This window comes from Bombina bombina, chromosome 3 (assembly GCF_027579735.1).
Source record: "Bombina bombina isolate aBomBom1 chromosome 3, aBomBom1.pri, whole genome shotgun sequence".
Taxonomy (NCBI): domain Eukaryota; kingdom Metazoa; phylum Chordata; class Amphibia; order Anura; family Bombinatoridae; genus Bombina; species Bombina bombina.
The window spans coordinates 1,293,511,127-1,293,522,202 of NC_069501.1; the positions used below are offsets into that span (position 1 = coordinate 1,293,511,127).

Genomic DNA, 11,076 nt, shown 5'->3' on the forward strand with positions numbered 1-11,076 from the left:
TGGACCTCTTCAGCCCCCCGCTTGGGCTTGGATCAGGACATCGGAGGAGCTCTTCTGGACAGATCGGTGAACCCGGTGAGGTGAAGACAAGGTAGGAAGATCTTCAGGGGCTTAGTGTTAGGTTTATTTAAGGGGGGTTTGGGTTAGATTAGGGGTATGTGGGTGGTGGGTTGTAATGTTGGGGGGCTTGGGTATTGTATGTTTTTTTTTACAGGCAAAAGAGCTGAACTTCTTGGGGCATGCCCCGCAAAAGGCCCTGTTCAGGGCTGGTAAGGTAAAAGAGCTTTGAACTTTAGTAATTTAGAATAGGGTAGGGCATTTTTTTATTTTGGGGGGCTTTGTTATTTTATTAGGGGGCTTAGAGTAGGTGTAATTAGTTTAAAATTGTTGTAATATTTTTCTTATGTTTGTAAATATTTTTTTAATTTTTTGTAACTTAGTTCTTTTTTATTTTTTGTACTTTAGCAAGTTTATTTAATTGTATTTATTTGTAGGAATTGTATTTAATTAATTTATTGATAGTGTAGTGTTAGGTTTAATTGTAACTTAGGTTAAGAACTATTTAATAGCTAAAATAATTACAAAATTACTTGTAAAATAAATCCTAACTATTTAATAGCTATTGTACCTGGTTAAAATAAATACAAAGTTACCTGTAAAATAAATATAAATCCTAAAATAGCTACAATGTAATTATAATTTATATTGTAGCTATATTAGGATGTATTTTACAGGTAAGTATTTAGCTTTAAATAGGAATCATTTATTTAATAAGAGTTAATTAATTTCGTTAGATTTAAATTATATTTAATTTAGGGGGGTGTTAGTGTTAGGGTTAGACTTAGCTTTAGGGGTTAATACATTTATTAGAATAGCGGTGAGCTCCAGTCGGCAGATTAGGGGTTAATTTTTGAAGTTAGGTGTCGGCAATGTTAGGGAGGGCAGATTAGGGGTTAATACTATTTATTATAGGGTTAGTGAGGCGGATTAGGGGTTAATAACTTTATAATAATAGCGGTGCGGTCCGCTCGGCAGATTAGGGGTTAATAAGTGTAGGCAGGTGGAGGCGACGTTGAGGGGGGCAGATTAGGGGTTAATAAATATAATATAGGGGTCGGCGGTGTTAGGGGCAGCAGATTAGGGGTACATAAGTATAACGTAGGTGGAGGCGCTTTGCGGTCGGCAGATTAGGGGTTAATTATTGTAGGTAGCTGGTGGCGACGTTGTGGGGGGCAGGTTAGGGGTTAATAAATATAATACAGGGGTCGGCGGTGTTAGGGGCAGCAGATTAGGGGTACATAAGGATAACGTAGGTGGTGGTCGGCAGATTAGGGGTTAAAAAAATTTAATCGAGTGGCGGCGATGTGGGGGGACCTCGGTTTAGGGGTACATAGGTAGTTTATGGGTGTTAGTGTACTTTAGAGCACAGTAGTTAAGAGCTTTATAAACCGACGTTAGCCCAGAAAGCTCTTAACTACTGACTTTTTTCCTGCGGCTGGAGTTTTGTCGTTAGATGTCTAACGCTCACTTCAGCCACGACTCTAAATACCGGAGTTAGAAAGATCCCATTGAAAAGATAGGATACGCAATTGACGTAAGGGGATCTGCGGTATGGAAAAGTCGCGGCTGAAAAGTGAGCGTTAGACCCTATTTTGAGTGACTCCAAATACCGGAGGTAGCCTAAAACCAGCGTTAGGAGCCTCTAACGCTGGTTTTCACGGCTAACGCCAAACTCCAAATCTAGGCCTTAGTTAGTTCACTTGCAAAAACAATATATTTTTATATGCCTTAGACACATCAAATATCTCATCAATCCTATTACTGGCACACAGAATTAAGCATTGTACACATTTTTATTATTACATGACTTTAAAATCACGTTACAGCAATAACACTTCAAGCAAATCATTACAGCGTTCGATTGATTAGCTAAGGAACGCTGATACACACACACAGCTCTAGCCTGAATAATTACCAGTCAGAAAACACAGATAAAAAAGCACAAAGATCAGCTTTTGCAGCGATACACACACAAACTTATATCAACTTGCATACCCTAAATTCACTCCCAACATTCAGCAATTTTAACATATATCAAACTTTTAAAGACACAGAAAACATTTTATTAACGTTCTATCTCTTTAAGGAAAACATATATTTCAAACATAGCAGGGACATTAGAAATACGACAAGATGAACGTGTATGTCAGGGTAAGAGCTGATTACATGATACGCTAAGTGTGCGTAAGTCAGGGCGAGAGCTGAGTGTGTGATACACTGAGTGTGTGTATGTCAGAGTGAGAGCTGAGTGTGTGATACAATGAGTGTGCGTATGTCAGGGCGAGAGCTGAGTGTGTGATTCGCTGAGTGTGTGTATGTCAGGGTGAGAGCTGTGTGTCTGATACGCTAAGTGTGCGTAAGTCAGGGCGAGAGCTGAGTGTGTGTATGTCAGAGTGAGAGCTGAGTGTGTGATACACTGAGTGTGCGTATGTCAGGGCGAGAGCTGAGTGTGTGATTCGCTGAGTGTGTGTATGTCAGGGTGAGAGCTGTGTGTCTGATACGCTAAGTGTGCGTAAGTCAGGGCGAGAGCTGAGTGTGTGATACACTGAGTGTGTGTATGTCAGAGTGAGAGCTGAGTGTGTGATACACTGAGTGTGCGTATGTCAGGGCGAGAGCTGAGTGTGTGATTCACTGAGTGTGCTTATGTCAGGATGAGAGCTGTGTGTGTGTGATACACTGAGTGTGCTTATGTCAGAGCGAGAGCTAAGTGTGTGATACACTGAGTGTGCGTAAGTCAGGGCGAGAGCTGAGTGTGTGATACACTGAGTGTGCGTATGTCAGGGTGAGAGCTGAGTGTGTGATACACTGAGTGTGCGTATGTCAGGGTAAGAGCTGAGTGTGTGATACACTGAGTGTGCGTATGTCAGGGTAAGAGCTGATTACATGATACACTAAGTGTGCGTATGTCAGGGTGAGAGCTGAGTGTGTGATACACTGAGTGTGCGTATGTCAGGGTAAGAGCTGATTACATGATACACTAAGTGTGCGTATGTCAGGGTGAGAGCTGAGTGTGTGATACACTGAATGTGCGTATGTCAGGGTGAGAGCTGTGTGTATGATACGCTAAGTGTGCGTAAGTCAGGGCGAGAGCTGAGTGTGTGATACACTGAGTGTGCGTATGTCAGGGTGAGAGCTGAGTGTGTTATACACCGAGTATGCGTATGTCAGGGTAAGAGCTGATTACATGATACACTGAGTGTGCGTATGTCAGGGTGAGAGCTGAGTGTGTGATACACTGAGTGTGCGTATGTCAGAGTGAGAGCTGAGTGTGTGATACACTGAGTGTGCGTATGTCAGGGTAAGAGCTGATTACATGATACACTAAGTGTGCGTATGTCAGGGTGAGAGCTGAGTGAGTGATACACTGAATGTGCGTATGTCAGGGTGAGAGCTGTGTGTATGATACGCTAAGTGTGCGTATGTCAGGATGAGAGCTGAGTGTGTGATACACTGAGTGTGCGTATGTCAGGGTGAGAGCTGAGTGTGTGATACACTGAATGTGCGTATGTCAGGGTAAGAGCTGATTACATGATACACTAAGTGTGCGTATGTCAGGGTGAGAGCTGAGTGTGTGATACACTGAGTGTGCGTATGTCAGGGTGAGAGCTGAGTGTGTGATACACTGAGTGTGCGTATGTCAGGGTGAGAGCTGAGTGTGTGATACACTGAGTGTGCATATGTCAGGGTGAGAGCTGTGTGTGTGATACACTGAGTGTGCGTATGTCAGGGTGAGAGCTCATTACATGATACACTAAGTGTGCGTATGTCAGGGTGAGAGCTGAGTGTGTGATACACTGAGTGTGCGTATGTCAGGGTGAGAGCTGAGTGTGTGATACACTGAGTGTGCGTATGTCAGGGTGAGAGCTGTGTGTATGATACGCTAAGTGTGCGTATGTCAGGATGAGAGCTGAGTGTGTGATACACTGAGTGTGCGTATGTCAGGGTGAGAGCTGAGTGCGTGATACACTGAGTGTGCGTATGTCAGGGTGAGAGCTGAGTGTGTGATACACTGAGTGTGCGTATGTCAGGGTGAGAGCTGTGTGTATGATACGCTAAGTGTGCGTATGTCAGGATGAGAGCTGAGTGTGTGATACACTGAGTGTGCGTATGTCAGGGTGAGAGCTGAGTGTGTGATACACTAAGTGTGCGTATGTCAGGGTAAGAGCTGATTACATGATACACTAAGTGTGCGTATGTCAGGGTGAGAGCTGAGTGTGTGATACACTGAGTGTGCGTATGTCAGGGTGAGAGCTGAGTGTGTGATACACTGAGTGTGCGTATGTCAGGGTGAGAGCTGAGTGTGTGATACACTGAGTGTGCATATGTCAGGGTAAGAGCTGATTACATGATACATTGAGTGTGCGTATGTCAGGGTAAGAGCTGAGTGTGTGATACACTGAGTGTGCGTATGTCAGGGTAAGAGCTGAGTGTGTGATACACTGAGTGTGCGTATGTCAGGGTAAGAGCTGAGTGTGTGATACACTGAGTGTGCGTATGTCAGGGTAAGAGCTGAGTGTGTGATACACTAAGTGTGCATATGTCAGGGTGAGAGCTGAGTGTGTGATACACTGAGTGTGCGTATGTCAGGGTGAGAGCTGAGTGTGTGATACACTGAGTGTGCATATGTCAGGGTAAGAGCTGATTACATGATACACTGAGTGTGCGTATGTCAGGGTAAGAGCTGAGTGTGTGATACACTGAGTGTGCGTATGTCAGGGTAAGAGCTGAGTGTGTGATACACTGAGTGTGCGTATGTCAGGGTGAGAGCTGAGTGTGTGATACACTGAGTGTGCGTATGTCAGGGTGAGAGCTGAGTGTGTGATACACTGAGTGTGCGTATGTCAGAGTAAGAGCTGAGTGTGTGATACACTAAGTGTGCGTATGTCAGGGTGAGAGCTGAGTGTGTGATACACTGAGTGTGCATATGTCAGGATGAGAGCTGAGTGTGTGATACACTGAGTGTGCGTATGTCAGGATGAGAGCTGAGTGTGTGATACACTGAGTGTGCGTATGTCAGGGCGAGAGCTGAGTGTGTGATACACTGAGTGTGCGTATGTCAGGGCGAGAGCTGAGTGTGTGATACACTGAGTGTGCGTATGTCAGGGCGAGAGCTGAGTGTGTGATACACTGAGTGTGCGTATGTCAGGATGAGAGCTGAGTGTGTGATACACTGAGTGTGCATATGTCAGGGCGAGAGCTGAGTGTGTGATACACTGAGTGTGCGTATGTCAGGGTGAGAGCTGAGTGTGTGATACACTGAGTGTGCGTATGTCAGGGTAAGAGCTGATTGCATGATACACTGAGTGTGCGTATGTCAGGGTGAGAGCTGAGTGTGTGATACACCGAGTGTGTGATACACTGAGTGTGCGCATGTCAGGGCGAGAGCTGTGTTTGTGATACACTGAGTGTGTGTATGTCAGGGTGAGAGCTGAGTCTGTGATACACTGAGTGTGCGTATGTCAGGATGAGAGCTGAGTGTGTGATACACTGAGTGTGCGTATGTCAGGGTGAGAGCTGAGTGTGTGATACACTGAGTGTGCGTATGTCAGGGTGAGAGCTGAGTGTGTGATACACTGAGTGTGCGTATGTCAGGGTGAGAGCTGAGTGTGTGATACACTGAGTGTGCGTATGTCAGGGTGAGAGCTGAGTGTGTGATACACTGAGTGTGTGTATGTCAGGGTGAGAGCTGAGTGTGTGATACACTGAGTGTGCGTATGTCAGGGTGAGAGCTGAGTGTGTGATACACTGAGTGTGCGTATGTCAGGGTAAGAGCTGAGTGTGTGATACACTAAGTGTGCGTATGTCAGGGAGAGAGCTGAGTGTGTGATACACTGAGTGTGCATATGTCAGGGCGAGAGCTGAGTGTGTGATACACTGAGTGTGCGTATGTCAGGGTAAGAGCTGATTACATGATACACTGAGTGTGCGTATGTCAGGGTAAGAGCTGATTACATGATACACTGAGTGTGCGTATGTCAGGGTGAGAGCTGAGTGTGTGATACACTGAGTGTGCGTATGTCAGGGTGAGAGCTGAGTGTGTGATACACTGAGTGTGCGTATGTCAGGATGAGAGCTGAGTGTGTGATACACTGAGTGTGCGTATGTCAGGGTAAGAGCTGATTGCATGATACACTGAGTGTGCGTATGTCAGGGTGAGAGCTGAGTGTGTGATACACTGAGTGTGCGTATGTCAGGGCGAGAGCTGAGTGTGTGATACACTGAGTGTGCGTATGTCAGGGTGAGAGCTGAGTGTGTGATACACTGAGTGTGCGTATGTCAGGGTAAGAGCTGAGTGTGTGATACACTGAGTGTGCGTATGTCAGGGCGAGAGCTGAGTGTGTGATACACTGAGTGTGCGTATGTCAGGGTGAGAGCTGAGTGTGTGATACACTGAGTGTGCGTATGTCAGGGTAAGAGCTGATTACATGATACACTGAGTGTGCGTATGTCAGGGTAAGAGCTGATTACATGATACACTGAGTGTGCGTATGTCAGGGTGAGAGCTGAGTGTGTGATACACTGAGTGTGCGTATGTCAGAGTAAGAGCTGAGTGTGTGATACACTAAGTGTGCGTATGTCAGGGTGAGAGCTGAGTGTGTGATACACTGAGTGTGCATATGTCAGGATGAGAGCTGAGTGTGTGATACACTGAGTGTGCGTATGTCAGGATGAGAGCTGAGTGTGTGATACACTGAGTGTGCGTATGTCAGGGCGAGAGCTGAGTGTGTGATACACTGAGTGTGCGTATGTCAGGGCGAGAGCTGAGTGTGTGATACACTGAGTGTGCGTATGTCAGGGCGAGAGCTGAGTGTGTGATACACTGAGTGTGCGTATGTCAGGATGAGAGCTGAGTGTGTGATACACTGAGTGTGCATATGTCAGGGCGAGAGCTGAGTGTGTGATACACTGAGTGTGCGTATGTCAGGGTGAGAGCTGAGTGTGTGATACACTGAGTGTGCGTATGTCAGGGTAAGAGCTGATTGCATGATACACTGAGTGTGCGTATGTCAGGGTGAGAGCTGAGTGTGTGATACACCGAGTGTGTGATACACTGAGTGTGCGCATGTCAGGGCGAGAGCTGTGTTTGTGATACACTGAGTGTGTGTATGTCAGGGTGAGAGCTGAGTCTGTGATACACTGAGTGTGCGTATGTCAGGATGAGAGCTGAGTGTGTGATACACTGAGTGTGCGTATGTCAGGGTGAGAGCTGAGTGTGTGATACACTGAGTGTGCGTATGTCAGGGTGAGAGCTGAGTGTGTGATACACTGAGTGTGCGTATGTCAGGGTGAGAGCTGAGTGTGTGATACACTGAGTGTGCGTATGTCAGGGTGAGAGCTGAGTGTGTGATACACTGAGTGTGTGTATGTCAGGGTGAGAGCTGAGTGTGTGATACACTGAGTGTGCGTATGTCAGGGTGAGAGCTGAGTGTGTGATACACTGAGTGTGCGTATGTCAGGGTAAGAGCTGAGTGTGTGATACACTGAGTGTGCGTATGTCAGGGAGAGAGCTGAGTGTGTGATACACTGAGTGTGCATATGTCAGGGCGAGAGCTGAGTGTGTGATACACTGAGTGTGCGTATGTCAGGGTAAGAGCTGATTACATGATACACTGAGTGTGCGTATGTCAGGGTAAGAGCTGATTACATGATACACTGAGTGTGCGTATGTCAGGGTGAGAGCTGAGTGTGTGATACACTGAGTGTGCGTATGTCAGGGCGAGAGCTGAGTGTGTGATACACTGAGTGTGCGTATGTCAGGATGAGAGCTGAGTGTGTGATACACTGAGTGTGCGTATGTCAGGGTAAGAGCTGATTGCATGATACACTGAGTGTGCGTATGTCAGGGTGAGAGCTGAGTGTGTGATACACTGAGTGTGCGTATGTCAGGGCGAGAGCTGAGTGTGTGATACACTGAGTGTGCGTATGTCAGGGTGAGAGCTGAGTGTGTGATACACTGAGTGTGCGTATGTCAGGGTAAGAGCTGAGTGTGTGATACACTGAGTGTGCGTATGTCAGGGCGAGAGCTGAGTGTGTGATACACTGAGTGTGCGTATGTCAGGGTGAGAGCTGAGTGTGTGATACACTGAGTGTGCGTATGTCAGGGTAAGAGCTGATTACATGATACACTGAGTGTGCGTATGTCAGGGTAAGAGCTGATTACATGATACACTGAGTGTGCGTATGTCAGGGTGAGAGCTGAGTGTGTGATACACTGAGTGTGCGTATGTCAGGGTGAGTGCTGAGTCTGTGATACACTGAGTGTGCGTATGTCAGGATGAGAGCTGAGTGTGTGATACACTGAGTGTGCGTATGTCAGGGTGAGAGCTGAGTGTGTGATACACTGAGTGTGCGTATGTCAGGGTGAGAGCTGAGTGTGTGATACACTGAGTGTGCGTATGTCAGGGCGAGAGCTGAGTGTGTGATACACTGAGTGTGCGTATGTCAGGGTAAGAGCTGAGTGTGTGATACACTGAGTGTGCGTATGTCAGGGTAAGAGCTGAGTGTGTGATACACTGAGTGTGCGTATGTTAGGGTAAGAGCCGATTACATGATACACTGAGTGTGCGTATGTCAGGGTGAGAGCTGAGTGTGTGATACACTGAGTGTGCGTATGTCAGGGTGAGAGCTGAGTGTGTGATACACTGAGTGTGCGTATGTCAGGGTAAGAGCTGATTACATGATACACTGACTGTGCGTATGTCAGGATGAGAGCTGAGTGTGTGATACACTGAGTGTGCGTATGTCAGGGTGAGAGCTGAGTGTGTGATACACTGAGTGTGCGTATGTCAGGGTGAGAGCTGAGTGTGTGATACACTGAGTGTGCGTATGTCAGGGCGAGAGCTGAGTGTGTGATACACTGAGTGTGCGTATGTCAGGGTAAGAGCTGAGTGTTTGATACACTGAGTGTGCGTATGTCAGGGTAAGAGCTGAGTGTGTGATACACTGAGTGTGCGTATGTTAGGGTAAGAGCCGATTACATGATACACTGAGTGTGCGTATGTCAGGGTGAGAGCTGAGTGTGTGATACACTGAGTGTGCGTATGTCAGGATGAGAGCTGAGTGTGTGATACACTGAGTGTGCGTATGTCAGGGTAAGAGCTGAGTGTGTGATACACTGAGTGTGCGTATGTCAGGGTGAGAGCTGAGTGTGTGATACACTGAGTGTGCGTATGTCAGGGTGAGAGCTGAGTGTGTGATACACTGAGTGTGCGTATGTCAGGGTGAGAGCTGAGTGTGTGATACACTGAGTGTGCGTATGTCAGGGTGAGAGCTGAGTGTGTGATACACTGAGTGTGCGTATGTCAGGGTGAGAGCTGATTGTGTGATACACTGAGTGTGCGTATGTCAGGGTGAGAGCTGAGTGTGTGATACACTGAGTGTGCGTATGTCAGGGTGAGAGCTGAGTGTGTGATACACTGAGTGTGCGCTTGTCAGGGTTAGGTCTGTATCCTCACTAACTAATGTTACTCTCTCTCTCTTCCATAGAACTTAAATGAATCTGATTTCTCATTATCTGTCCGCTGGCAACTGTTAGACAGAAAAATCCCGCTGTACGCAAATGAGAAGGACATTCTCCAGAGGGCAGCAGAACAGCTTGACGCTCACTACTGATCACATGACTAAGATTCCTAACAATTTGTGCCATGTTACCAAGTCCTAAATAAACAGCTGAGCACCTCAGATCAGAGCTGGTCACACGCTCCCTCACTGACCATACAAGCACACCTCAGATCAGAGCTGGTCACACGCTCCCTCACTGACCATACAAGCACACCTCAGATCAGAGCTGGTCACACGCTCCCTCACTGACCATACAAGCGCACCTCAGATCAGAGCTGGTCACACGCTCCCTCACTGACCATACAAGCACACCTCAGATCAGAGCTGGTCACACGCTCCCTCACTGACCATACAAGCACACCTCAGATCAGAGCTGGTCACACGCTCCCTCACTGACCATACAAGCACACCTCAGATCAGAGCTGGTCACATGCTCCCTCACTGACCATACAAGCGCACCTCAGATCAGAGCTGGTCACACGCTCCCTCACTGACCATACAAGCACACCTCAGATCAGAGCTGGTCACATGCTCCCTCACTGACCATACAAGCGCACCTCAGATCAGAGCTGGTCACACGCTCCCTCACTGACCATACAAGCACACCTCAGATCAGAGCTTGTCACACGCTCCCTCACTGACCATACAAGCACACCTCAGATCAGAGCTTGTCACACGCTCCCTCACTGACCATACAAGCACACCTCAGATCAGAGCTGGTCACACGCTCCCTCACTGACCATACAAACGCACCTCAGATCAGAGCTTGTCACACGCTCCCTCACTGACCATACAAGCACACCTCAGATCAGAGCTTGTCACACGCTCCCTCACTGACCATACAAGCACACCTCAGATCAGAGCTTGTCACACGCTCCCTCACTGACCATACAAGCACACCTCAGATCAGAGCTGGTCACACGCTCCCTCACTGACCATACAAGCGCACCTCAGATCAGAGCTGGTCACACACTCCCTCACTGACCATACAAGCACACCTCAGATCAGAGCTGGTCACACACTCCCTCACTGACCATACAAGCGCACCTCAGATCAGAGCTGGTCACACACTCCCTCACTGACCATACGAGCGCACCTCATATCAGAGCTGGTCACACACTCCCTCACTGACCATACAAGCGCACCTCAGATCAGAGCTGGTCACACACTCCCTCACTGACCATACAAGCGCACCTCAGATCAGAGCTTGTCACACGCTCCCTCACTGACCATACGTGCGCACCTCAGATCAGAGCTTGTCACACGCTCCCTCACTGACCATACAAGCACACCTCAGATCAGAGCTTGTCACACGCTCCCTCACTGACCATACAAGCACACCTCAGATTAGAGCTGGTCACACGCTCCCTCACTGACCATACAAGTCACCTCAGATCAGAGCTGGTCACACGCTCCCTCACTGACCATACAAGCACACCTCAGATCAGAACTGGT

At 47.6% G+C, this 11,076-nt stretch overlaps 1 protein-coding gene across 1 annotated transcript in view; it reads left to right on the plus strand.

Annotated features, from left to right (window-relative positions):
- LOC128652765 (transient receptor potential cation channel subfamily M member 2) overlaps nt 1–9,741 on the plus strand; it is a 1,288,705-nt gene extending 1,278,964 nt beyond the window's left edge. The window contains exon 29 of the mRNA XM_053705696.1: nt 9,547–9,741. Within this exon, the coding sequence (XP_053561671.1) occupies nt 9,547–9,672 (126 nt within the window). The 3' untranslated portion in view covers nt 9,673–9,741. The remainder of the gene's footprint in view (nt 1–9,546) is intronic.
- The last annotated feature ends 1,335 nt before the right edge of the window (nt 9,742–11,076 follow it).